This window comes from Halichoerus grypus, chromosome 7 (genome assembly GCF_964656455.1).
Source record: "Halichoerus grypus chromosome 7, mHalGry1.hap1.1, whole genome shotgun sequence".
Classification (NCBI taxonomy): Eukaryota; Metazoa; Chordata; class Mammalia; order Carnivora; family Phocidae; genus Halichoerus; species Halichoerus grypus.
In genome coordinates, this window is record NC_135718.1 from 103478991 (window position 1) to 103506959 (window position 27969).

Genomic DNA, 27969 nt, shown 5'->3' on the forward strand with positions numbered 1-27969 from the left:
CTGATTGGTTGAATGCCTCCACCGTAACTTGAGTGCTCTCGGAGCCGAATGAGGAGCGCTTGGCTCTCAGAGGTGATTCGGCTGTGGGTTCTGGACCTGAGAAGGTTTCGGGTTTGCTGGCCTTCCTCTTTCTGAAGACCGGAGGCCGGCCGCCAGGTTGGAGAGATTTAAAACCTGGGGCTGAGTTCCTTCTTGTTTTCCAAGTTCGGCCTGCGGGAACCTTCGGAGAAGCGTGGAAGGAAGGGAAGGGCGGGCAGTTGGTGGTCAACCCCTTCCGCCTCTGTATGGTCGCGGAGGAGTCCCACTCTGCCCTGCTGTGTGGAAGGTTCTCTCGGCTCTTCTGGGGCCGCAGTTCGGTTGGTTAGAAGTGGAAACTGATGCATTGGAGGTGGGAAAAGGCTCTTTCCCCTACCCGCTTCCCGAGGGCCCCAAAGAACTTGTAGATTTATCTAGTTTCTAGACACGTGTACTTGAATGTTCAGCGGAGAAGGGCTTAAATATTGGAGAAGAGAGCGAGAACAACTAGCATTTTAAGGGATTTGTGTATATTTCCAAAAGTGACTTTTGATCATCATCCAACACCGGCAGCCTGGGATTCGTGAGCGTCTCTCGCCATCCTGCGGCTCCAACATGTTCTCCTGTTGGTTAAGTCGGCTATGCAGGGGTTTTTCCACACCCACCGGAAGGATCGCCCACCTGATCCGGGGTTCTCTCTCCAGAACGCTGGTGCTCGGTTCACAGAGGAGAACTCCAGGTGAAAGCAGTGAAGGGTTCTGTCCTCTTAAACAGTACTTCCTCCTGGTCTCTGCAGTCAGAGTGCTCTTATTCCATTTTCCTGTAGTCTGAACTGGATAGCCTTATGTGTAGAGGCAGATCATTCACTCTCCATTTCTTATAATGTAGATTTTTGTCTGGAGTTTTAAAAGTAACCGCGTGAATTCTGCTTTTAGCTGATGCTATTAATAAGCCTAAAAAATTCTTTCACATTTGAGAATGTTTTGTGTAGTGTTTTCTAGCGTGCAAGTGACTGGTTTCACTCTAGATTCATACCATCAAACCCGTTATTCCAAAACCTCATTTCATTTTGGAAAGGAATGTGCACTATTAAAAATAGGGTAATTTTAGGTCTCAATGCAAATGCTACGTGATCAAAGTTTAGATTTCCTAACACAGGGCAAAAACTTACAGTAAGACTGTTAATTCACTTGGCTTTTGACACATTTGCAGGTCAATTAAATAGTGACTGAATCAAATTACATACTTCAACTTTATGAATTTCATTCATTGACATGAAATACTTAAGATGATATAATTTGAGCGTCTTTATTTTCAAGCAATTTGCAAATCATATGTTTTTAATCTTGCTTTCCTTTAAAGAATTCAGTAGTTTTGTTGCTCGGACCAACACGTGTGGAGAGTTGCGTTCTTCTCACTTAGGCCAAGAAGTCACTTTGTGTGGATGGATTCAATACCGAAGGTAAACTGGCTTACGAATACCTGGTGGTTAGGGGTGACTGGGTGGCTGGGTCCGTTACGCTTTCAGCTCTTGATTTCCGCTCAGGTCATGATCTCAAGGCCGTGAGATAGAGCACCAAGATGGGATCCGCCTGCTTAAGATACTCTTTCTGCCCCTCCCACCCCCCCCCCCGCAAAAAAGAATGCCTGGAGGTTGTTTTCCCTCAGTTCCAAACTTTTATTAATTTTCAATCACTCAGAACAACAAAAGCTTTTCAACTCCTGCAGGATTATCAGAATTCATTGAGTTTTCAGATTTGTTTTGAAAGACCCAAACAGAGCCACTGGAGTGGCATCTGTTGAAGGGTGTGATAACAGTGTGTTCCACCAGTGGACTGAAATGTCCCTTAGCTTACTCGAGTTGAAGAGTTCCTAGGACCAGTAATTGGGAGTGGGCCAGCTGGTAAGCTTCAGTAGCATGAAAAAGCTTATTTTATTCTAAATTTAGGTAGAGAAAAAGCCTAAAAACACGAACAGTGATTCCTTAAGATTAAAGCCCATTTTGTTGTTCATCTCCATATTCCAGCACATACCTGAATAGTACATTAATTAACAGTGAAGAGCTCCAAAATACATAGATTGTGTGGCCTTCCTGAAGAATATGTTCCATATGGGTGGATATTTGACCCATAAATTTGGTGATTTCTGAACTCAAAATCTGAAGAGGTTTTCTGTACCTCTTCCTAGTACTAAGGATAGTATGAGAAATGCAGGTTGAACGCTAAAATGTTCGGATTTGGGGGACCTTTTTGATGGTTTATAGGAGTATTAGTAGTTGGACCACTTCTAGGAAATTATAGTTTTATGTTTTAAGAAAAGAGTTTATAGAGACACCTGGGTGGCTCAGTCGGTTAAGTGTCTGCCTTCAGGTCAGGTCATGGTCCCTGGGGTCCTGGGATCGAGCCCCGAATTGGGCTCCCTGCTCAGCGGGGAACCTGCTTCTCCCTCTCCCTCTGCCACTCTCCCCAACTCGTACTCTCTCTCGCTTGCTCTCTCTCAAGTAAATAAATAAAATCTTTTTTAAAAAAGTTTATATTGCTATATTTCAAAAATGACCAATTGGATATTTCTCATATCCTAAAATATTTGTGGATTTTAATACATGAAAAGTTTCCAAATTTAATAAAATTTTCATATAAAGACTTAAGCCAATGAAAATTAAAAGTTTGCCTTTTACTGACAAGCCATCTGGATAACTTTAGTAAGCTGAATATATAACCAGTAAAAATTGAAATTGAAAATGAAAAGCCTGGGGTGCCTGGTTGGCTCAGTGGGCAGTGTGTGTAACTCTGAATCTCAGGGTTGTGAGTTCGAGCCCTGCTTGTGGCATGGAGTTTACTTAAAAATTTTTTAAAAACCAGGAGCACCTGGGTGGCTCAGTCGGTTGAGTGGCTGCCTTCAGCTCAGGTCATGATCCTGGAGTCCTGGCATAAGCCCCATGTTGGGCTCCCTGCTCAGCAGGGATCCTGCTTCTCCTTCTCCCTCTGCTGCTCCCCCTGCTTGTGCTCTCTCTCAAATAAATAGATAAAATCTTTTTTAGAAAATTTTAAAAATAGATGATTAAGAAAATAACAAATGCAAAGTCTGGGTTTTTTTTTCCGTTAATAAGCTACATAGAAAATTGCATGAATGTAGCACATAATGAAAACACATAATTATTATAAAAAGAACATGGGAAATTGCATGGATTTTTGTTTGTTTCTTTAATTTGTTTTGCCTCCTTAAAATTTTGGGCTCAGAGATTTTGGCCTAACATGTTCATTTTCTTCATTGATCAGGCAAAACATCTTCCTGGTCCTGAGAGATTTCCATGGGCTTGTTCAAGTTGTCATTCCCCAGGAGGAGGTAATAGAAGGTTTCCTACTGTTATCTGAAAGTCTCTTTGATGCTATGCTTAGTATGTTGGATAAGTATGTGTGTGTGTGTGATGAAATGTTCCTGGAATAATACATACATATCTGGTAACATTGGCAAACTCTGGGAAAGGCAACTTTTTACTGTATATCTATTTATACCCTTTGAATTTTGAGCCATGTGAAGGGTACCACCTGCTCAAAAAAAAATTAGCATTAAAATTAGGTAAAATAGCTCTCATCATGCTTGTTGAGCAATATTGGTTTCTCTTATGGTAATGTTTACAAATGCTTTATACCTAAGAAATGTATGATTTACTCAGTTCTTAGTCTTTGAAGTAAGTAAAGAGCAATGAATTATCTTTCAGGGATCAGGATCCAGAGACGAGCATAGCTAACCCAGGAGAATTCCTTTCAGTTGGACTCCATTATTTCTATTGGATGTAACTGCCCCTAAGACTAACTCTGGAGACAGTTGCCTTAAAAGTATGTAGGAATTGTTTCCATCAATCATTTTCCCCTTATTTTCCTTTAAGGAAAAAATTCTAAAACCCTTAACTAATAGGTTTACCTGCTATATTATGTGGAGTCAAAATGGCGATGCAATTTACCAAATTCTTTAAGAAAGTCATTAAGGGCAGCCCCAGTATTTATGGCAATTAAGCTGTGAGTGTTAATATTTTTCTAAACCATAGACTGCGGTAACTACATATTCCTCTACATTCATTTGTTTGTCGGAACTGTTTTTCTCTCTCATTCTGTAGTCAGCTGCTTCTGTGAAGAAGATTCTATGTGAAGCCCCTGTGGAATCTGTGGTGCAAGTGTCTGGGACAGTAATTTCCCGACCTCCAGGACAAGAGAATCCAGTTAGTAGTTAAGAAGCGGTCTATGTAAATTTTACCTGTATACGTGTGCAGTCTACACATTTAGGCAACAGACACTGAGCACCTATTAGACATCAGGCACTAAGATTTCTGCAGGTTCCACAAATGAACCTACAGATTCCAAAATCTTCACTACAAACACACACCAATGTGCACAGGCATGTTAAGACATCTGTCAGTGAGCACATCGACCACAGATATGTGTAAGAATGTCAAAATCAGGGGTGCCTGGGTGGCTCAGTTGTTAAGCGTCTGCCTTCGGCTCAGGTCATGATCCCCGGGTCCTGGGATTGAGCCCCGCATCGGGCTCCCTGTTCCGCGGGAAGCCTGCTTCTCTCTCTCCCACTCCCCCTGCTTGTGTTCCCTCTCTCACTGTGTCTCTCTAAAAAAAAAAAAAAAAAAGAATGTCAAAATCACGCACAGACATTGATGCTTTAGACTACACGCCATACGCACCCTCACATTTTACATATGTAAATAAATGCATGCATTTTACAAATGATCACTGTGTACAGGTCCTGATGAGTGATTTTTTTTAAAAAATAGGTCTTTTCTTCTCTCTCTTTAAGAAAATGCCAACAGGTGAGATCGAAATCAAAGTTAAAACAGCTGAACTTCTGAATTCCTGCAAGAAGCTGCCCTTTGAAATTAAGGACTTTGTGAAGGTGCCATCCTCTGTTATTAATAAAATAGAGTATCTAGAAAATGTTGGTAACCGGTAAAGTGTTTTCAGAGTTTTTTAAAGAAAAACTAACTTCTACAAAATTAAGCATTTTTTTGTGGACCTATCGTGAAGTGTTCTGTTCTGTGCTGTTCTGAAGTAAGCCATTGCAGTTCCTAAACACCTAGGCTGCTTTTTCAGACAGCTCAAAACATGGGTCTACCTTTAAGACTTGAGGTGGTGTTTTCAGGTTTTTTTGTTGCTGTTTTACATTTTGAAAGGAAATTTGTGTCTAGCTTGGAAATAGCCAGACGGCATAGGAGATCCTGCATCTATTAACTTTTAGGCTCTAACAGTGATAAAATGTTTGCTTGACTTCCCAAGCATATAAATCTGATTACTGTATTTTAGGATGTACTTTGCCCAAGTTTGAGGGGTTGTCGAATCTAAATAGCTCTGGGTGAGTGTACCCTGATAATCTGCAGCTTTGAAACAATTATCTACAGTTGAAGATGTATATACATCTAATTTGTAAACTGATCTATAGAACGGTTTTTAAATTAACTGTATGGCCACTTAGTGTTACATTTAAATTCTCAATACTTAATCTTTTAATTAGAAAAAGCAATATAATTATCTGGTTGACCTTTTTGTGGGGGGAGAGAAAAGGAAATACACAGTTTTCCCCCAGCTAAGCTTTCAGAAAGAAATGACAGTTCTACTTCTGGTTAAAAAGTTGTCAGCACAGGGGCGCCTGGGTGGCTCAGTCGTTAAGCGTCTGCCTTCGGCTCAGGTCACTATCCCAGGGTCCTGGGATCAAGCCTCGCATCAGGCTCCCTCCTCGGCGAGAAGCTTGCTTCTCCCTCTCCCACTCCCCCTGCTTGTGTTCCCTCTCTCGCTGGTCTCTCTCTGTCAAATAAATAAATAAAATCTTTAAAAAAAAAGTTGTCAGCACAGAGAGCTGCAGAGATGTACAGCTTTGAAAATAAGCAAACCTTCTTACCGATTTTACTAGTACAACAGTGGGGGAGTTTCCTTGCATTTCTCACACCTGTACTCCCACTTAGGTGATAATGTCATAGCTATTTTTACTCTTGTGTATTTTTTTTTTTTAAGATTTTATTTATTTATTTATTTGAGAGAACGAGCAGGGGGAATGGCAGAGAGAGAAGAGAAGCTCAGTAGGGATCCCGACACAGGGCTCAATCCCAGGACTGCGGGATCATGACCAGAGCCAAAGGCAGATGCTTAACCTACTGAGCTACCCAGGCACCCCTACTCTGGTGTATATTTTTAAATGATCTTTGAAGTCTTTAAATGTATTTTTCAAGACTCAACTATGGGCTTAAATAAATGGATAAATGTTTAGTGAGGGTAGGCAAATTTCAGTCAGTGAAGGGCGATGTTAATAATAAAGAAGAGTTAAAAAAAACATAAAATCTATGCTAGTAACAAACTTAGAGGCTATAGGAATTAAGGATGGTGTTGTATTCGCAAATGGTGGAAACTAAAGATAGAACTGAAGTTTTTGAAAATCCACGCTCTGTATTAAAGTTAATATCTCTTTAATATTCAAAGAATATTTAAACATTAAAATCTTTCAATTTGTTTAGAAAACAGAGGCTCTTCGTTTGCAGTATCGCTACTTAGACTTGCGTAGTTTCCAAATGCAGTATAACCTGCGACTGAGGTCCCAGATGGTCATGAAAATGCGGGAGTATCTCTGTAATCTACACGGTAAAGGACATGCCTAAATGTTCTTTAGAGCTTTTTAGCATCTTCTTTTTGTTTTATTCAGCATTTTATTGTATCTCTCTTTAGCATCATTGGGTCAGAAGTTGCCAGAGGTCTGGAATTCACTTAATGTGTAAAGCAGTTTTTGAAAAAAGGTGATTTCCACTGTTTTGTCCTAGAGCATAATTTGGTAACTTAGAACATAATTTAGTTCTACTAGGTCCCAAATACAGTCTTTTAAAGATATTGCATTGAAGGTAGAAAAGCTCTTTGGTTGTTATTTATGAGTTTTCTTAATTTTTTATCACGCTTATACTAATTTGTTAGGAGCTCAGAAATGTCCTATGAATTAAACTAGACTCTTCAATCAGTCCTGGAGGTTTTTCTACTATGTTTGAGTTATTTTTGCTATCCTAGCAGAACATTTAGAAAACGAAAACAGTTCAGTAAACAAGAATCCATCAAACAGTTGGAATTATTTCATGACAAAAGTGTCACTTTATGAGCCAAATAGGGTTTTATGAAAATCCTCAGCTTCTGTCTTGGATGTGTGGAAATCAGTATTCAGTAGGCTTGGTAACTTCTTTCAGTCAAAATTCCTAATTAAAATGTAGCCTCAGATTTGATTTGTTGAACTGTACCCTAGACAACATACTTGACAAATTCCTATCTAGTAATTTCTGATGCTTCTCTCTTTTTAGGATTTGTGGATATAGAAACTCCAACATTGTTTAAGAGGACTCCTGGGGTATGTATATCCCTTAAATCAGCCTACTAATAATGTCCTATTAGTTCTGAAATAGGACCACTTTGTTTTTATATTCATGTGGCTGTATTTTTTTCATGTATTTTACTATTTCACAATGATCACATTAACTAGGTTTTGTTAAGAGTTGAGAAAATTATATGCGTCAGTATTTTGAGTCAGAACACTTTTATTCTACATGAGTTTTCTTTCCCTTGAGGTTTATAAATGCAAATCAATAATGAATTCTTTCCTTAAAAATAAACCCCTTGTGGGGTGCCTGGCTGGCTCAGTCAGGAGAGCATGTGACTCTTGATCTCAGACTTGTGAGTTCAAGCCCCAAATGGGGTATAGAGATTACTTAAATAAATAAAAAAAACTTAAAAGAAAATAAACTCCTTGATCAATAAGAATTGACATTTCTAAACATTGATATTTATACAGTCCATGGACTTATAAAAACATAGTTTAAAAAAGCAGTTAGCAATTATTAGATAGGAATTGCACAGAATTCTTTCAGCTCATAACAGAATTGGGAATTCATTTCAACAAGCACGCATTTATTACTTACCATGTACAAACATTGTTAGAAGCCTACTGTGTGCAAGCCTTTTGGGGGACTAAAAGATGAGCAAGAGATGATCTCTGTCATTTGCTCTTTAGTTAACTTCATTGATGAGCTGAAGTATCAACTTCCACCAGGTCTTAGGTTCAGGTTTTTTTAACAATATTTCTGCTCTCCTCTCATTAAAGGGTGCAAAAGAGTTTGTAATACCATCCAGGGAACCTGGAAAGTTTTATTGTCTCCCTCAGAGTCCTCAACAGTTTAAACAGCTTCTGATGGTTGGTGGTTTAGACAGGTGAGCCTTCTGTATGTTAGTAGTAAGTTGTCAGAAAAAGAAAGGGGAGGAAGGTGGGGAGGAAAAAAGGAAACACAAAATTATCTGATCTCTTAAAAGAAGTTAGAAAATGTATGAGCATTTGGAAAACACTTGTTAAAAACCCTAAACATTTGTAGTCATTATTTAGTAAAGATGTATTGGGTGGCCGCCATGTGCAAAGCTCTATGCTAGTAGATGTGCAGGGAATTAAAAACAAAAAAGGAAAGGTCTTAGGAGCGCCTGGGTGACTCAGTTGGTTAAGTGTCTGACTCTTGATCTCGGGGTTGTAAGTTCAAGCCCTAAGTTGGGCTCCAAGGTGGGCATGGAGCCTACCTAAAAAGAGAGAGAGAAAGAAAGCAAGCAAGCAAGAAAGAAAAGGTTTTGCTCTCCAGGAGTTAATGAATGTAGTAAAACAGAATAGGGTAATAAATAAATAAACCAACTGCCAACTATGATAGAACCCAAAAATAAGTTTGTTGAGGGTTGCAAACTAGGTATTGTTTGGGGAAATATTATTAAAAAAACTTTGTGAGCAAGGCCTTTTGGGACAGTGCTGCCTCTCAGCAGATGAAGATGAGAATGGAAATGGCATAGCACAAAAAAGCTCAAGTGTAGTCATGGATCAATAAGTATTTTGATTTGGCCAGAGCAAAAGAGTATTTATAAAGAAGCATTAGTGCCTTGCATGCCAATCTAATATATGAATATTGAAAGGTGCCATTGTATATTTTTAAAACAATGTATAGAATATTAGTTTCTTATGGGTCTACTGTATATCTGATTAGATTAGAGCATCATAAAGAATTTTAAAATTTCTTATGTCCTTTAGGTACCATTATTAATTTATTTCGTAGACTGCACTACCATGAACTTTTGGGGAAAAGTGAGTGTATCTTCCTAGAATCATGACTCAATTCATACTATTTTTCAATTGTAGATATTTTCAGGTTGCCCGATGTTACCGAGATGAAGGTTCAAGACCAGACCGACAGCCTGAGTTTACTCAGGTACTAAGTTATATTCACTTTTGTCTCTTACTCAGTCATCCTTGTGCCAGTCAAGTGGTTCCAGACCAGGCAGTAATTTTATATATAGGCAGACCTTGTTTTGTTGTACTTCGCTTTATTGTGCTTCGCAGACATTGCATTGTTTACTGATTGAAGGTTTGTGGCAACCCTTCAGAGCAAGTGGATCAGCACCATTTTTCCAACAGCATTTGCTCCCTTTGTGTCTCTATGTCATGTTTTGGTAATTCTCACAATATTTCAAACTTTTTCATGATTATATTTGTTTTGGTGATCTGTGATCAGTGATTGTGATTCACTGAAAGCTCAGATGATGTTAGTATTTTCTAGCAATAAAGTATTTTTTAATAAAGGTACATACATTTTTTGACAATGTTACTGCACACTTAATAGACTACAGTATAGGATAAACATAACTTTTATAGGCACTGCAAAACCAAAAAATTAATTTGACTCACTTTATTGTGATTATGCTTTATTGCAGCAGTCTGGAACCAAACCTGCAAGAGCTCTAGTGTATGCCAGTGCTTTACTTCTCATTACATTTTATCCATCAGATATTTAATTAAACTAACCTGCAGTTGAGACACTATTTAATTTTTGATCCATTTCATGTGTCCTTTTTATAACACGTATGGTCATCAACTAAGAAATGCCAAAGATTCCTGCAGTGTTTTAATGGTCGTTGCTAGGATAAAGTTCTTTAAAACAAATCTCTTGTACATTAAGAACCAAGAATTCTGGGGCTCCTGGGTGGCTCAGCTGTTAAGCGTCTGCCTTCGGCTCAGGTCATGATCCCAGGGTCCTGGGATCGAGCCCCACATCGGGCTCCTGCTCGGCGGGGAGCCTGCTTCTCCTTCTCCCACTCCCCCTGCTTGTGTTCCTTCTCTCGCTGTGTCTCTCTCTGTCAAATAAATAAAATCTTAAAAAAAAAAAAAAAGAACCAAGAATTCTGTATGTTGGTATTTAATCTGTCTAATCTTTAGACTCATCAAAGCTGTCATGATTTGGTTTTTATGTGATAGCGTGTTAATCAAAGTGGTGAAGCACAAAAATCATAAGCTTTGGAGTTGGACAAACCTGGGATCAAGTGTAGTTTCACTACTTATTAAGTGCATGTACACAGGCAAGTTACAAAGCCTCTCTGAGCCTTAAGCCATGAGGAGAGTGATGGGAACTAAACAAGTTGATATATGTAAAGCCTTAGAATAATGCCTAACACAAAACAGATGTACAGTAACATTTATCCTCCCAACCCACACCCATGTATTAAGTATTTATGTGCAGAATCCTATGGTAACTTGAAACCAGAGGAATGTATAAATACGTACATATTAATATTGTGGCTGTTCAAGTTAGTTTCCATATGTTATTTTGGTTTCAGATTGACATAGAGATGTCTTTTGTAGACCAGACCGGAATCCGGAGCCTAATTGAGGGCCTGCTCCAGTATTCCTGGCCCAATGACAAAGATCCTCTAGTGGTTCCTTTTCCTTCTATGACTTTTGTTGAGGCATTGGCCAGCTATGGAACGGATAAACCTGACACTCGCTTTGGGATGAAGGTACTTCTCTTCACTTTTCCAGGACTCTGTCCCACCATAGTCCTGCAGTTTTTTAAACCACTTTGAAATTTACAACCAGTTACACACATTGTTAGATCATATTTTTTTGTTGTTACTTTAGCTTGTTATCAAGCTATAGCAAGAGAGAATAAAAGCATGTTAGCACTACAGTACTTTTGTCCTATCTCCTATGCTCCTAGACCGTTTCCAAGAGTAAGGTTCTTGCCATAAGGTTTTTATTACTGACAACTTATTAATTATATGGACATGAATGACCACTTGAAAGGGGAAAAAAAACCCTATTCTTTCCTCTTCAATTTTTCTTAAGCTAAAATGGCACTTGGAAGGCAAATGATTAAGAGTTATTCTTTTTCCCTAGCCTATAAAGAGCTCAAACATATGGAAATGTTTATTCAAACTAGTAAGATCTGTACATATTTTAACTAGGGGTAAGAGTAGAATTTATATAAAGCAGTTTCCATTAGCAAGCCTCTCGTTATTTGCTCTTAGAAAGCAGTGGCCCTTCATGTCTATAATGCTGGTGGCATTTCTCTAATCTCAGTTCTCAGTGCAAATTCCTTAGAAATCGAAGTTCCACTTCATCTATAAATAGGCAGTGCTCGATTCTTGGGATGAAAAAATATACAAAATGTTCTAACTGCCTACTTACAGCTGCCAACTTAACCACTCCTTATTTCTTCTTTTGTAATCTAGAATAGTGGTGCTTAAGTCAGACTTCTTAGGTTAGGTTCTGGCTCTGTGTTATCTTGGCCGAGTTACTTTCTTCTCTGTGCTTGGTTTCTTCCTGTATTACATGGGGATAATGAGAGTGCATATCTCATACTCTTGTTGTACTGATTAAATGAATTAATGATGAATAATACATTAGTAGATTAACCCCTGTCGTAGTGCTCAACCCAGTAAAAACTGATGGCGCTCTGTAAACATTAACTTAGTAAGATCTACTTGCTTCTTTAGAATTCTTGTTTGTAAAATTTTTTGAGATAAAAATTACTTCACATTTAGTTACCTTTTTTTGTTGCTGTTTTATAGATCGTAGATATTAGTGATATGTTCAGAAACACAGAGGTTGGATTTCTTCAAGATGCACTTAGTAAACCCCAAGGAGCCGTCAAAGCCATATGTATCTCTGAAGGAGCAGTAAGTGACTCGCAGTTCTGTTTCTCTAGGGTGTATATTTGGGAAGTAAATATGTTCAGTGTTCAACACTGGCACATTTAAACTTCAAGAAGAACAAATCTTTTTTTTAAGAATATATATTTTCAGGGCGCCTGGGTGGCTCAGTTGGTTAAGCGACTGCCTTCGGCTCAGGTCATGATCCTGGAGTCCTGGGATGGAGTCCCACATCGGGCTCCCTGCTCAGCAGGGAGTCTGCTTCTCCCTCTGACCCTCCTCCCTCTCATGCTCTCTGTCTCTCATTCTCTCTCTCGCAAATAAATAAAATCTTTAAAAAAAAAAAAAAGAATATATATTTTTAGGGGCGCCTGGGTGGCTCAGTCAGTTAAGTTCCAACTCCTGATTTCGGGTCAGGTCATGATCTTAGGGTCCTGAGATTGAGCCCCACATCAGGCTCTGCACTGAGCATGGAGCCTGCTTGAGATTCTCTCTCTCTCTCCTTCTACCCCTCCCCTCTTTCTAAAAAAAAAAAAAGAAAGAAAGAAAGAAAGAGAATATATATTTTTAAAACAGTGTCCCTGAAACTATAAGTAGAGAATAAAACCCTGTGAGTGTGAATTTACACTCAAGATCTAGAGTTTTTGTCTTTTAAAAAATTCTGTAGGGCGCCTGGGTGGCTCAGTTGGTTAAGCGACTGCCTTCAGCTCAGGTCATGATCCTGGAGTCCCTGGATCGAGTCCCACATCGGGCCCCCTGCTCGGCAGGGAGCCTGCTTCTCCCTCTGACCCTCCCCCCTCTCAGGTGCTCGCTCTCTCTCTCATTCTGTCTCAAATAAATAAATAAAATCTTTAAAAAAAAAAAAAAAAAATTCTGTAAAGTACTCCTCTACTTCATTTGGGATCATTCCCACCAGTGATGAGCATGAAATAGTGTTCATATGTCCTCCAGCCTCAGTTTATCCAAAGGCTCCCAGCCCATATCAGCTCCAGCATCGCCCTTGCATGTTGGTTCTGGGTCTTCAGAGATCCCTGGTCTCAGTTGCATTCAATTGCATTAATAGCAGTGGGAGGGCCAGGAGGTGGAGCTGTGAAAAGCAAAAGGGAGGGGACGTTAGGGTAGGAGAAAGAATGGCCGGGCTAGGCAACCCCTGACTCTGAGATGATGAAACACATCTGTTTTCCATAGTTACCACACCTGCTTAGAACAGAATTTGAGAAGAGTTCCAGAAGGACTTTGAACAAAATTACTATTTTGAAAGACGACTCATTTGAGCATATTAGTGTATTCAAAATGGGAATAAGAATTCATTCTCATTACTTTTTATTCACTTCACATGTTTAGTGGAAAGTAATTTGTGTCCGTACTCTAGTCCAGACATAATGAATGCGTGCAGGTAAGCTCAGTGTCACATATACTGCTTGGTATTATTGTTTGCCTCAATTTGAGTATGTCCAGTCTTCCCCGAGCAGATTATAAGAAGTGCAGGATTGTGAACCGTGTCTCCACCTTTTTGTATCTCCCATACCTAGTCTAGTGCCCCGAGAATATTAGTTATGATGATAGTCCTCATGTCTCACTTACAAAGGCATTGAGATAATTTAGAAAGAGTAAGATACAAAGAATTTTAAGCAACCTGAAATAAGCAAATTCTGAGTCCTCTTTCTGATCTGAAAGTTATTTTTTCTTACACAGTTCAGTTGTAAAGATTTGAACATGTACCCCATGTATTCCATATGCAGGCTCTTCTGTGGAATACATTCATAGCCGTTTCCAATGAGACTTGTGTAATTGAGGGGGGAGGGTAATAAGCCCTGTGACAAGCTCTAAAGTGTTGTCATTTGGAAGCAGAAATTAAATTTTACATTGAATCCTCTTGTGATGGAAGGACACAAAATGTATTTGTATCCTATTTGATACCATAGACATGTTTATGAAGCTGAGTTTACTTTTCTTTTCAGAAATACTTAAAAAGGAAGGACATTGAATCCATTAGAAAATTTGCAGCTGACCATTTTAATCAGGTAAGGAGTTAATTACAATAGGTTTTTTTTTTCCCTTTTAGGGATTCCATATTTTTAGTAAGTGTTCGAGCTCTTTATACAATCACTAGTTTTGAGGTCTTGTTATTTCAGACCATTTTTCTACTTTTCTTCTTTTTAAAGTTCATCTAATCCCAGGGCATGACTCTAGGACTTTGACTTAGACAGTTGAATTCACCATTAATCAGAATGTGGAAGTTCAACCATAGTTTTTAAAATAAATGTGGAGAGATGCCTGGGTGGCTCAGTTGGTTAAATGGTTAAGCATCTGCCTTCGGCTCATATCATGATCAAGCCCCATGTCGGGCTCCCTGCTCAGTGGGAAGTCTGCTTCTCCCTTTGTTCCTCCACCCACTTGTGGCTCTCTCACTCTCTTGCTCTCTCTCTCAAATAAATAAAAATCTTTAAAAAATAAATAAAATAAATGTGGAGTTTTAATCCAGTTAGGATTAGATTAGAGCCCCATGTGCCCAAGTTTTGAAAGAAAGCCTGTATTCATTGTTCTTCCCATACCCTTTTTAAAATTCTGAATCCACCTTTGACAGACACAGTTGTGTTGTTGGCTTGGTGAATGGAGGAACTGAACTACAAAGGAGCAGGAGTGGGAAACAGGACTTCTTATCTTGTCACTGGACCTGGAAATGGCCTCAGCCTTCTCGGAATCAGTAACTTTAAAAATAATCATGCCCTCTGAGTCATTAATTTTCCGTGACATACTTTGTAGAAAACATTCTAAATGTGAGGAGAGTATGCTTATTATAGTATCCTTTACAACAGGGATAAGATGAAATTAAATGGGAATGATTAAATAAATTAAGGTATAATCAAAGGAATTAATATTAAAGTTCCTTTTTAAAACTTTGTCTCCAAAGAGTTTATAGTATGGGGGACATGTTCATGTTGTAATGATTCGTAAGAAAAGGCAAATACAGAATTCTATAAACACTGATCATAACCAGGTAAAAACACAGTATTTGTGGACTGAAAATGGACCACCTCTGCTGCCACCACAAGCCAAGCCTCATACCTCAGGCTCAAAGGGATTTTTCAACAAGAAAGAAAGAAAGATTAGGATAATGGTTTCCAAATGGGTCAAGGCAAAATGAGAAAAGTCAGAGCAATATAAAAAGCTTTTCATAAAGCTAAATGAATTTAAAGAATTATCCTTTACTTCTCCTTGTTCTTTGTTGTAAAAATGTATGTTCTTTTATGAAATGATGGTAATAGCAGATAATGTTTTAGGTTTGTTTTATGCCTTTGATAAAATTTAAAAGTGGCAACTCTAGATCTCCCAATTTTGTTTCTTTACTTTCATGTTGCTAGTGTTTGAAGTCTGCATCTAGGATCGACAGGACCAGGAAATAAGCCCAAAGGTTAATAACTTCAATAGCCTTCAGTTGATGGAACTCTTACTACATGTTCTTCTTTTCCTCATCTCTTTTCCTCTTTTTTTTTTTTACCCTTTCTCATTAACTGGATTTTTATAGAAGAAATGGGCACTACTTCTGTTTTTTCAATTTATTAATATATTTTAACTTGGCTTTTTTTTTAATATGTATATGAATTTTTAGCAATATGCTACATGCGCAGGGTTAAAAACACAAATAGTAAAGGATTACTAATGAGAAGCAACAAGTGTGTGTTCCAGCTCACATCACTCCAGTCCCACAGCAGCCAGAACGTCTTCGTTCTTAGAAATATATCTACATACTAGTGTTTTTGTTTGTTTGTGTTTGTTTTTACTTATCCATTTTAAATTTTATCTCTTAACTTCCTGCACGATAGATGAAGCTCCCACACACAGGCCTCACTTAGTTACTCTATCCCTCCTGCACAGCTATCTTTCTGGACCTTTTCTCCATTCCTCTTCTGAGTTGAAACCACTCTTCCTGGATCCCAGATCTTCCTCTGTCTTATTTGTGTTGGAGTATATCCTCAGGTAACTTCCTAAGAAAGCGTGCAAGAGATACACTTGCTTTGTCTAAAAATGTCTTTATGTTCAAAACCTCACACTTGATTACTAATTTAGCTTAGTATAAAATTTGGAATTGGCATTCCTATCCCTTTAGAACAGTGCTGTCTGGGGCACCTGGATGGCTCATTTGGTTGAGCCTCCGACTCTTGGTTTCGGCTCAGGTCATGATCTCATGGGTCATGGAATCGAGCCCCACATCAGACTTCCCACTTATGGGGAGTCAGCCTGAAGATTCTCTCCCTCTGCCCCTCCCGCCACTTGCCCTCTTGCGCAAGCTCTCACTCTCTCTCTAAAATAAATAAATATTCTTTAAAGAAAGGAAGGAAGAGAGAGAGAGGAAGGAAGGAAAGAAAGGAAAGAGAGAGAAAAGAAAGAAAGGAAAGAAAGAAAAGGGAGGGAGGAAGGGAAGGAAGGAAGGAAGGAAGGAAAATAGAGAAAGAACAGTGCTGTCCAAGAGAACTTCCTGTGATGGTGGGAATGTTTTGCATCTGCATCGTCCAATATGGTAACCACTAGCCAGTGTAGCCATCCAATGCTTGAAATGTGGCTAGTATACCTGAGGAGCTGAATTTTTACTTTTGTTTCACTTCAGTTAATTTAAATAGGTACGTGTGAGTGGTAGCTACTATATTAGACAGCACAGCCTTAGCTTGTTGAAGGCATTGTTTTTTTCCGTGGTACCTGCTGTTACTGCTGAGAAGCCTGATGCTGATACAAATTTATTCCTTTACAGCAAACCTGATTGTTTTCCTTTGGAAGCATTCAGCCTCCTGATTCTTGATGTTCCAAAATTTCAATTTATGTACCTTTGGGTTGTTTTACATTCGTGTGTTGTACACTAGAAGGGCCCTTTCAATATGATGGCTCATGTCTTTCATCTGTGGAAAGTTGTTCTATTACTAATTGTTTTTACTTCATCATTTTCTCTAGTCTCTTTTTTTGGAATTTCTTTTAGTCCTATTTGGACCTCCTATTGTAACTTAACTTGTCTCTTTTTTTCCCCATGTCCTTTCCCACCATTTTCTTCGTCCTTTTTTTTTTTTTTTTTAAGATTTTTTATTTATTCATTTAACAGAGATAGAGAGCACAAGTAGGCAGAGGGACAGGGAGAAGCAGGCTCTCCACCGAGCAGGGAGTCCGATGCAGGACTCGATCCCAGGACCCTAGGATCATGACCTGAGCCGAAGGCAGTCACCCAACTAACTGAGCCACCCCGGCACCCCTTCTGCGTCCTTTTTATTCTTTCTAAGAGATTTCTTCAACTCTTCTGTTGAATTCTTTTTAGCAGTCATGTTTATGTCCCAATAGCTGTTTCTTGGTTTTTTCCATCATATTTTATTCTCATTTTATTGATAAAATATATTTTTGAGGGCCTTTGAGGATTCAGTCCTCCTTTGGTCCCTAAACTACGTCTTTCGTCTCGGGCCTTTTTTCTTTTTTTTTTTTTTTTTTAAATACTGCAGAATTTCTTTGATGAATGGTGACTGTTGATTGTATATATTTAGAATGAGGCTTTTTTTTAAGTTTTTATTTAAATTCCAGTTAGTTAACATACAATTTAATATTAGTTTCAGATTTACAATTTAGTGAGTCAGCACTTCCTTACAATGCCTGGTACTCTTCATCCCCATCACCTGTTTCACCTGTCCTCCACCCACCTCCCAGAACGAAGCATCTAAAAAGCTGACTGGGGGTGGAGCCTGGCTGGTTCACTTGGTAGAGCATGTGACTCTTTTTTTTTTTTTAATTTTATTATGTTATGTTAGTCACCATACAATACATCATTGGTTTTTGATGTGGTGGTCCACAATCCATTGTTTTCATATAACACCCAGTGCTCCATGCGGTATATGCGCTCCTTAATACCCATCACCGGGCTAACCAATCCTCCCTCCCCCACTCCCCTCTAAAACCCTGTTTGTTTCTCAGAGTCTGTAGTCTCTCATGGTTCATCTCTCCCTCCAATTCCCCCCCGCCATTTTTCCCTTCCTTCTCCTAATGTCCTCCGTGCTATTCCTTATGTTCCACAAATAAGTGAAACCATACGATAATTGACTTTCTCTGCTTGACTTATTTCACTTAGCATAATCTCCGCCAGTCCCATCCATGTTGATGTAAAAGTTGGGTATTCATCCTTTCTGATGGCTGAGTAATATTCCATTGTATATATGAACCACATCTTCTTTATCCGTTCATCTGTTGAGGGGCATCTTGGCTCTGTCTACAGTTTGGCTATTGTGGACATTGCTGCTATGAACATTGGGGTGCATATGGCCCTTCTTTTCACTACATCTGTGTCTTTGGGGTAAATACCCAGTAGTGCAATTGCTGGGTCATAGGGTAGCTCTATTTTTAAATTTTTGAGGAATCTCCACACTGTTTCCCAAAGTGGCTGTACCAACTTGCATTCCCACCAACAGTGTAAGAGGGCTCCCCTTTCTCCACAACCTCTCCAACATTTGTTGTTTCTTTCCCCGTCCATTTTTGCCATTCTAAGTGGTGTAAGGTGGTATCTCAATGTGGTTTTGATTTGGATTTCCCTGATGGCTAATGATGATGAACATTTTTTCATGTGTCTGTTAGCCATTTGTATGTCTTCTTCAGAGAAGTGTCTTTTCATATCTTCTGCCCACTTTTTGACTTGATTATTTGTTTTTTGGGTGTTGAGTTTGAGAAGTTCTTTATAGATCTTGGATACCAGCCCTTTATCTCAATGTGAGACAGGAATCCATCAAAATCCCAGAGGAGAACATAGGCAGTAACCTCTTTGACATCGCCCACAGCAACTTCTTTCAAGATACATCTCCAAAAGCTAGTGAAACAAAAGCAAAAATGAACTTTTGGGACTTCATCAAGATAAAAAGCTTCTGCACAGCAAAGGAAACAGTCAACAAAACAAAGAGGCAACCCACAGAATGGGAGAGCATGCGACTCTTGATCTCTCTTGATCTCTCTTGATCTCAGGGGTCCTGAGTTAAACCCCCACACTGGGTGTAGAGCTTAGTTAAAGAAAAAAAACATTTTTTAAAGCTGGTTGGGAACACAGGGTGCTTGCAGGGGCTTTGTGAATGGGTAGGTTCAGTTTAGGGGGAGCAGCAGAGCCATTGGCCATTACCCTGTGAAACCAAAGCTTCTTAAGAGTCCTGAGCCTACCCTCTAGGCTTCTGCAGGGTAAAATCAGTTCCTTCTGTGGTGAGACTACATTTTTCTCCAGGCCAGAACTTCCTGCATCTTGCTGCTATAATCGTTCTATTCCATTCATTTGCAGCCTGCCACAAATTTGCAGAAACCTCTTTGCTGGTGTCTCCCACCTTTTATTCCCTTTTGTTTTTGATTATAGTGAGATTACTTTTGTAATTCCTCTAGTATCATTTTGAAGGGGTCGAGGGAGGGAATGAAGATCATCCCGTGTTCTATTGGGAACAAGAAATCTTTCTACGACAAGAAAAATAAATCACCCCCACTTTTTAAGAAAATGTGACTAAAGTCTTTTTCTTTATCACAGGAAGTCTTACCTGTATTCCCGAAAGCCAATAGAAACTGGAATACTCCAGTTGCTCAGTCCATACTGGAGGAACAAAGATCAGGACTAATCAGACTCATGGAAATCCAAGAGGATGATATGGTCCTGCTAGCTGCCGGGGAGCACGAGAAAGCAGTAAGAAACACTACCTGTGAACATCTGTGCTGTTGATGCTGCATGGTGCCTCTCTTCTACATACATAGTACATATTTAAAACTGACTTAATTTCATAAAATGTTGGGGCTGCTCTACATGAGTTTTCTATTAATAAATACCTTTCAGCACTTACAAACAATGCACTGTATCAGAACTAGAGTTTTCTTCATCAGCTCCCAGCCTCCATCGGCACTGCTCACACAGTGATAATTGTGAGGATTGGCATTGTTCACACAGATTAGATCTGGCTCTGATTAGGAAAGTCACTCAGGTAAAGGGCCATTGGTATTCCTTGTAGGGCTGTGAAAAAATATTTTCATTTTCCAGGTTTTGCAGATCAGGATATTTTGGTAATCCCAAACTTTTGTAGATAATGCATTCCTAAAACTGTGGAGGGAGAGATCAGACTGTTGGAAGGCTACTGGGCTGGCAGACATCTCTGGCCCTCCTTGGTCAAGGCAAGACCCTTCCTCCTCAGGAGCAGCAGCTGGGAGGTGATGAGCTCCACCATGCCTGGTGATCTGTGGAGTGGACTTAGCCATAAAGATCATTGTAAAATGTACAGAAGTATGGAATATAAGTCAAACATGAATATTGAAAATATATTGGAAAGGTCAAGTGTGATATAAATTCATTCTTGCACTAAAGTATAATATGATTTCTTTATAGCAGTGGTATCTGATTAGTACTTTATCAAGTCCATTCTTTTAATTTGTATTTGTTCTGTACATATCATTGTTTGTTCCAGAGGAAAAGCTTCAGAGGTCAGTTTCAGTGCTAAATGTAACCCACTACCCGGCACCTGGCTGGCTCAGTCGAAATAGGATGCAACTCTTGATCTTGGGGTCATGAGTTCGAGCCCTACGTTGGGTGTAGCGATTACTTTAAATAAGTAAATATATAAATTTTATATAAATTTTAAAAGACTTCTTTTGAATAAATAAATAAATGTAACCCACTGTCTTTCCCTTCCCCTGCAATAGTGGAGTGAAGAAAGCTATTTAATTACAAATTTGTTTTGATACCACAGTCATGTTTATAATGAATTCATTTATCGACATTATTTTTTAATACCAGCCATGAACAGCCCTGATAAATTTGCTGGGGAATGCACCAGTTAATTACAAATTTTACTGTCAATGAGTTTCTTACAAAAGAACTTGGGATTTTGTATTATATAAGTATCCTGTTGCAAACTCATTTGGTCATTCCACTCTCAGGAAGGTACTGTTCCAATTCCTACTGGGACTCCTTGAAACAACTAGAAATCAGACTAGGAGGAATAGCATTAGATTCTGAATATGTCACAGTGCAAGTACCCTGGGTGCATATTTAACGTAAGCTAGAATAGGCCATAAAGTGACACCCTATGCATGTTTCCAGGCATGGTTTCCTTTCTCAGGGAAGCTCTGCATATCATAGTTAGCACTTAGTGAGCGCTTCTGTTTGCTCAGCACTGTTCTGTGTACTTTGTGTATATTAACTCGTTTAACCCTCATGACAACCTTATCGGAGAGAAGTTACCATTTTAAGATAAGAAAACGGAGGCATGGGGGCGCCTGGGTGGCTCAGTCAATTAAGCGTCTGCCTTCGGCTCAAGTCATGATCTCGGGGTGCTGGGATCGAGCCCCACATTGGACACCCTGCTCAGCGGGAAGCCTGCTTCTCCCCCTTCCTCTGCCCCTTTCCCCCGCTCCCCACTTGTGCTCTCTGCTCTCTTTCTCAAATAAATAAAAAAAATATTTTTCAAAAAAGGAGAACTGAGGCATGGAGATGAGAAATTTGCTCACACACAGCTAGGCAGTAGGGGAGCCAGGGTTCTAATCTATGAAGTCTGGTTTCAAAACTCAAACTCTCAAACAGACCTCTTACCCGTACTGCCCCTCTAATCATAGCCAACTTTTATGGGCCATCAGCTGTGGGCCAGGCACTGCTCAAAGCCTCACCACACCCTGCAGGAGCAGTCAGGAAAATATTCACAGAATAGCCGCCATGGATATGGCACCTCACATGCCGAGTCTCACTTGATGTTCACAACAGCTTTTTGGAGTAGATCGGTTGATCTCCATTGTCCCCTAGGAAAAGGTGCAGAGAAGTGAGTCAGTAGCCAAACTGAGATACACCCAGGTCAGTCAGGCTCGGGTGTCTGTGCCCTTCACCATGTCATCAAATCCTCACCCGATCTGCCTGCCGAGCGTGACCGTCCTTCTCAACCATGTTTCAATCCGATCATCCTCAGCTGTCTCCTGAGAGGCTCAGAGTGTCTCATCTATTAATTGTCTAATCCCTTCTCAGAGGATGGCCTGGCTGTAGAGTCCAGCTTGTGTCATTTGCTGCCTACTCTGTCACAGCGGTTAAGTCAACATTTGTATCTTCTCTTTGCAGTGCTCTGTGCTGGGAAAATTACGACTGGAATGTGCCGACCTTCTAGAAGCAAGAGGATTGGTGCTCCGTGACCCAGCTCTGTTCTCTTTCCTTTGGGTTGTGGATTTCCCACTCTTCCTTCCCAAGGAGGAAAATCCCGGAGAGCTGGAGTCAGCCCACCACCCATTCACTGCTCCCCACCCCAGTGACCTCCAGCTCCTATACACTGAACCCAAGAAGGTACCGTATCTGTACTTCCAAATAAAAGGGAAATGTGGAAACACAGGCAAAGATGTTTCGATTTCACAGTCTGACCCAGTTCTAGAAGCCTCAGAAGAGATGGTCGGGTTTGAGCCCATAGTGAATACGTTGTCTCTAAGTAACTTCGCTGTCTTCAACCTGTAGAAGAACAGAAAACTAGAAATTTTCTCTAACATAAAGGTTCTGGGAATCTTCTAGGTCCGTAGCCAACACTATGACTTGGTTTTAAATGGCAGTGAGATAGGCGGTGGTTCTATCCGAATTCATGATGCAGAGCTCCAGCGTTACATTCTGGCAACATTACTGAAGGTAACATCATCTTCTAACCTGTTGTGTTTTTTTTTAACCAGAATATTTGTTGTTTTAGCCAGCATTGATGATATAGTGGTAAGCATAGCTGCCTTCCAGAATGTATGTGGGGTTGTTTTTTTTTTTTTTAATTGGTATGAATGGAGGATTCACTAGATACAGAATAGTGTTGGCTTGTCTCTCTACCTTTAGTGTAAGACTTTGAAAAGTAATAAGAGCCGTTCATTAGTACTGATCATATGTGCCAGGCACTAAGTACTTTATATGCACAGACACATTTAATCCTCACAATTACTTTTTGAGATAAATACCCCTGTTCTGCCCATTTTAAAGATGAATGACTGATGCAGATTAATTAATCTGCCCAGAGTTACACAGCACGGAAGTAAACTGAGCCACTGTTGGAATCCAGGCAGGGTGGCACTTTGAGCCCAAGCTCCTAAGCTCTGAACCACCACACTGCACAAAAAAATGATGCGGTCAGAAATGCATGGAAATGTTGATAATGCTAGAGAAAGAGCCTGGCTTGAAAGAATTTTGTATCATTTAATACGGGCAGGGAGGTATTTTAGTGATAGAAAGTGGCATAATCAGGATTTTAAAAAGGAGAGTCTCTACAGATGCAGGCCTAAAAACCTGCAGTTTCTTGATGATTCCATAGAAGGCCAGGATAGATTTCAGGAAAGCAAATGTCTAAGAGTCTGATCCCAAGAGATCATTTTGTGGGATTAACTAACAGGGGTGAAGTAGGATGGAAGAATTTTATTTGAAGACAGGATTGGAGAACTCAAAACCCTAGACTCCCCGTTAGCCTTGAGGACATTGTGACCTCCCTTAATGTTTCTCCTCCCAACTCAAGGCATCCAGTCATCAGTTTCCCAGCCGAGTTTCTTCCTTCCTTTCATTGTTAAGCTTCTTAAATGAGTCAGTGAGAATTCATTGCTTCTGCTTCTTCCCTTCCCCCAGTGGTTCTCAGCCCTGCTGCACATTGGAACAGAATCAAGTGGAAAGTGTTAAAAACAAAAAAAATCACCCCACTACTCCACACCAGATCAATTAAATAAAAGGCTCTGTGTGAGGCTTTAGCATTCCTTCCTTAAAAGCTCCCCACTTGTTTTGGATCTGTAGCCTGGTGAGAGAACCACTGTCAGATACACTTTCAACATTTCTACACACATTGCCCCACATAAGTTAACTTGCACAGCCACCAGATCCAGTGGCCTGTTCTTGGCCCCTAAGCTGTCCTACCTACCAGCAGCGTTTGACACTGTTCCTCTCTTAATAATGTTCTCTTCCCTTGGCCCTGTGATAGGACAGTTCCCTGCTCTTCATCCCACCTTTCTGAGGCCACATCTTCATGTTCTTGATTGGCGTTACCCTCTTCCCATTCCCAGTATAATACTGGCTGCATTTACTGAGTGCCAGGACTTTCTCTGCATGTTTTAATATCTGTGACTAGTTCTACTTTTTTGCTAAACTGTAAACTTCTTAAGGTATTTTTTTAACTCACCTGTTTTTTTCCTTTATCACCTAAGCTTACTGTGGACCCTCAGTGTGTATTCAAATTGAATTCTGTTCTGAATTTCAGGAGGATGTGAAATTGCTGTCCCATCTGCTCCAGGCTTTAGGTTTTGGGGCGCCCCCTCATGGAGGCATTGCCTTAGGTAAACAACTATCCTTTGACAAGCTAAATTTCATTCCATAACTGTCCGTATGTCTCAGATTTGGGCTCAGTTTCCAGGCAGGGGCAGAGGAGGAGCGGGTGGGGGTAAAAAGGATAGGGTGCGAGCCCAAGAATTCTGTAAGAATTTAAGTTTGTATTTTCATTTCGTTGATATATGTTTAAAATGTACTTTACCAGTTAAAGGTAAAACTTGACTGATAATTTGCATTTGAAAGATTTCTTAATAGAATAAAACTTCAGTCTTAAGTCAGTATTGCTCAAGTCCCTGGGGGCTCACAGACACATTCATAGGTATCTGAGAGACACTGCTCCATAGTATTCAGCTTGTGTGAGAGTAGGAATATGCCGGTGCCCTTCCGCCATGGTTGCTCACCTTGCTTGTTTTATCAAGCAAGGAGGAGTGTGAGAAATTCTCGGAAGCTCACCTAGATTGTAGGCCCTCGACAGCAAGGACGTCCATCTGTGTTCTTGGGAGTGCCCTGCACAGCACCTGATTTTTGTCAGCCTTTAGAAAACCCTTGCTAAGGACTCATTAATTGCTGTGACTTAATTTGAGCATGTGAATATTCATCCTCAGCATTTTTCTAGAATAAGACAGAAAAGAACCTTTCAAACAAACAGAAGTTCCCTAAAAAAGGCAGGGAACTCTGCTTGGCTGCAACTTGTTAAAGATTCTTACTTAAAAGTTCTCTACAACCTTTGTGGAAAACCTTAGTCACTCCCAGCCTTAGATTACATTCTCATCTGTTAACCTTTGTACTTTATTTCCAGGGTTAGACAGACTGATATGCCTTGTCACTGGAGCACCAAGCATCAGAGATGTCATAGCCTTCCCCAAATCCTTCAGGGGGCACGACCTCATGAGCAGTGCCCCAGATTCTCTCCCTCCTGAGGAACTGAAGCCCTATCATATCCAGGTCTCCTGGCCAGCAGACTCAGAAGCAGAAAAGAGCTCGTTGAATCAGCCATACCATCCAGAAAGTTGAGCTTTTGAGTTTTGTCTGCTTTGCTTCCCCAAGGCTGAAATCAGATGCGGAGTTCTGCCACAGGTCTAATAAGCAGGTGTTTAGGTGGAAGGAATCCAGACAACATTCTTCACCACAACAAAGAAACAGAAGGTATCCAATTTTGACTTGATAACAGGCATTACTAGGATTTTTTGTTTGGGATTTTTTTGGCAGTTTCTGTTACCTGGAGAGGTGTGAAAATGGCCCTTTGTCTGAGTAATATAATAGCTTAATGTTTTCTCATCGTGTTTTTCATACCTGGATAGTAGATCGTTCACTTGAGACAGAGGTAATCAGACCATGTGAAATGTGGGGAAATGCTTGCCCCTTTAGACTAGTCAGTTGATGGGGGGTTAGTTGAACCAGCATCATCAAGAGAGTCCTGTAAATTAAGCTAAATAGTGACATCTCAACTATCAGTATAATACAACGAGAAGCATCATGATATAATGAAAAAAAAAAAAAATCACCAAAATCAAAGTCACAAAATCTTAGTGTTTCACCTTGAGCAAGTTACATAAGCCTCCTTTCCTGCTTATATGAAATGGGAACACTGCTTGCCCAGAACCAGAGGAAATGATATATGTGGAAGGAATAGTGAGTGAAAATGCTTTAAAAAACTATAAAGCATTACACAAATGTAAGATAATGGTATTATTTATCTGTAAACAGATATAGGTATACCTATGTATCTTATAGTCTAAGATTAAATAAAATTGATATCTATAGTATAAGAAAAACAGTAATTAATCAGTATTCTATTATTTCTATTTTTAAAAATAATTATTGGGGTGCTTCGCCGGCTCAGTGGGTAGAGCATACAACTCTTGATCTTAGGGTTGTAAGTTCGAACCCCACATTGGGTCTAGAGATTACTTAAAAATAAAATCTTTAAAGAAATAATAAAATAATAATAATTATTATTATTAATCCCTGAATACACTCATTTGTAAATAATTGAAAATATTGATCTTAGGCCAACCTCAAATATAGAAAAGTGAACACCAAAGCTATTGTAATTTTCTTATACATTCTGTGACATAAATAAAAGCTTATAATTAGTTAATAATTATGAAACGGGAACAAGGCCTTGATTAATGAAAGTGTTCTTTTCTACTTTATCTTCACTTTTGCCTTTACATTCTTTTGATGTGTAATAAAGTACCAAGTATCAGTCCTCAATCCCTGCCTATTTTTCTTGGTGGTCTAAGCAATGCAATCCTATGGTTGTTTCTGTTTGAAAATAAAATCTGCTTCCCTTCCAGTTCTAATCTGTGATACTCAGTAGACCAAGATGAGTATGAACGTTCTTCACTGCTGCAGAAAAGTGGTTTACCGTTAGGTGGAGCTTCTCTCTAAAGTATGTCCTTGAACCCAATCTCCCCATCTGTGGGTGTACTCTGGAACAAGAAAATTCTTGCTGGCAGGGCTCTCCTGGTGAGAATGGGTATCCAAGTCTGCCTGCCCTTTCTCAGTGGAGAGAATTTCTAGAACTTCCCTTTAATAGGTGGGGAAATGCAGTTTACGTCCATTTATTCCCCGTGGGATAAATGTAATTCACTATTGACTATGTAAAGCCTAATTCCAACCAGAATGTTGTCTTTTATCCTGGAAATGAGAGTTCCAGAAGACACCTAAAATCCTGAGAATATTTTCTAGGCTACAAATACTAAAGACCCCCAGTCCTTAGAAGTCAGACAATCCTGTATTGTTATCTCAAAGACCTAGTCATTTTGGGCCTCACTCGGCTTCAGTCTTGCCTCTTGCGGAAAAAAAACAAAATGCTTATTCTGAAATCCAGGGAAATGTCACTTGTTTTAGATCCCTTATCCTATTGAAGTGAGATGAAATTTTAAATTAAGTCTTTTCTCAAAAATTAAGGAACTACTTAATGATAAAGTTGAAAACAACACAGCCAGGATTTTGAAATGCACAATCTGATTGTAAACCGGATGCTAAGTTTATTTCAAATCCTATCTCCCCACTTTCCTAGGGAATTTAGATTTATCCTGTGTTGCAAGTTTTAAAAACAAAGGTAAGCAAGTGCCAGCTATAACATCAATAGTTATTATTAGCTTCAAGAGAGCTCTGTCTTATGAACAATTTCTCCTTGTTGGAAAGAGATTTGTCAGATGAGAGTCTGATGGGATTGCTTTATGCTCTTGGGCTTTGCTTGAATAAAACAATGCATCTATACAGCTGCTCCAGGATTCCCTTCTCTGAAGAACCAGAACTCTGTAACATCACATTCCTTGCTACTGGTTTTTTAAGCATAACCAACCCTAAAAATACTGCCTTAAGGACACCTTTTTTCTTATTTTGAGGAAAGGGAGTTACGTTGTACCATGAGAAATAACCAGGTGCATAGTAAGATGAGACAGCTGTGTAACAGTTGCACATGTAAGTCCTGCAACAGTGTACATCTGAGTCGTCTTCTCTATTTAAGACCGTGTACTTGGTAGAAAGAGCTTGTGTGGTTTAGACAAACCTGAATTTAATTCCCTCTTTACCATTCTCTAGTTATGCAACCTTGCCCAGCCGTTCAACCTCTCTAGGCTCCTGTTTCTTTTTTTTTTTTTTTAAGATTTTATTTATTTATTTGACAGAGACACAGAGAGAGAGGGAACACAAGCAGGGGAAGTGGGAGAGGGA

At 39.6% G+C, this 27969-nt stretch overlaps 1 protein-coding gene across 3 annotated transcripts; it reads left to right on the forward strand.

The window, feature by feature from the left end:
* Positions 1–48: 48 nt before the first annotated feature.
* On the forward strand, positions 49–26499 carry DARS2 (aspartyl-tRNA synthetase 2, mitochondrial). 3 transcript variants are annotated; one of them, XM_078077976.1, is made up of 18 exons: positions 60–156; positions 589–754; positions 1378–1477; positions 3294–3360; positions 4133–4234; positions 4822–4917; positions 6527–6650; positions 7349–7395; positions 8146–8252; positions 9211–9280; positions 10683–10862; positions 11916–12023; positions 13958–14020; positions 19519–19671; positions 22078–22296; positions 22516–22626; positions 24215–24290; positions 25082–26499. In XM_078077976.1, the coding sequence occupies exons 2-18, from the start codon at positions 631–633 to the stop codon at positions 25294–25296; spliced, it is 1962 nt and encodes a 653-aa protein (XP_077934102.1). In that variant the 5' UTR covers positions 60–156; positions 589–630; the 3' UTR covers positions 25297–26499. The 3 variants fall into 3 exon arrangements, with proteins under 3 accessions (XP_035933447.1, XP_077934102.1, XP_077934104.1); XM_036077554.2 differs by having other exon boundaries at positions 49–754; XM_078077978.1 differs by lacking the exon at positions 60–156 and having other exon boundaries at positions 620–754; positions 4137–4234.
* Positions 26500–27969: the final 1470 nt, after the last annotated feature.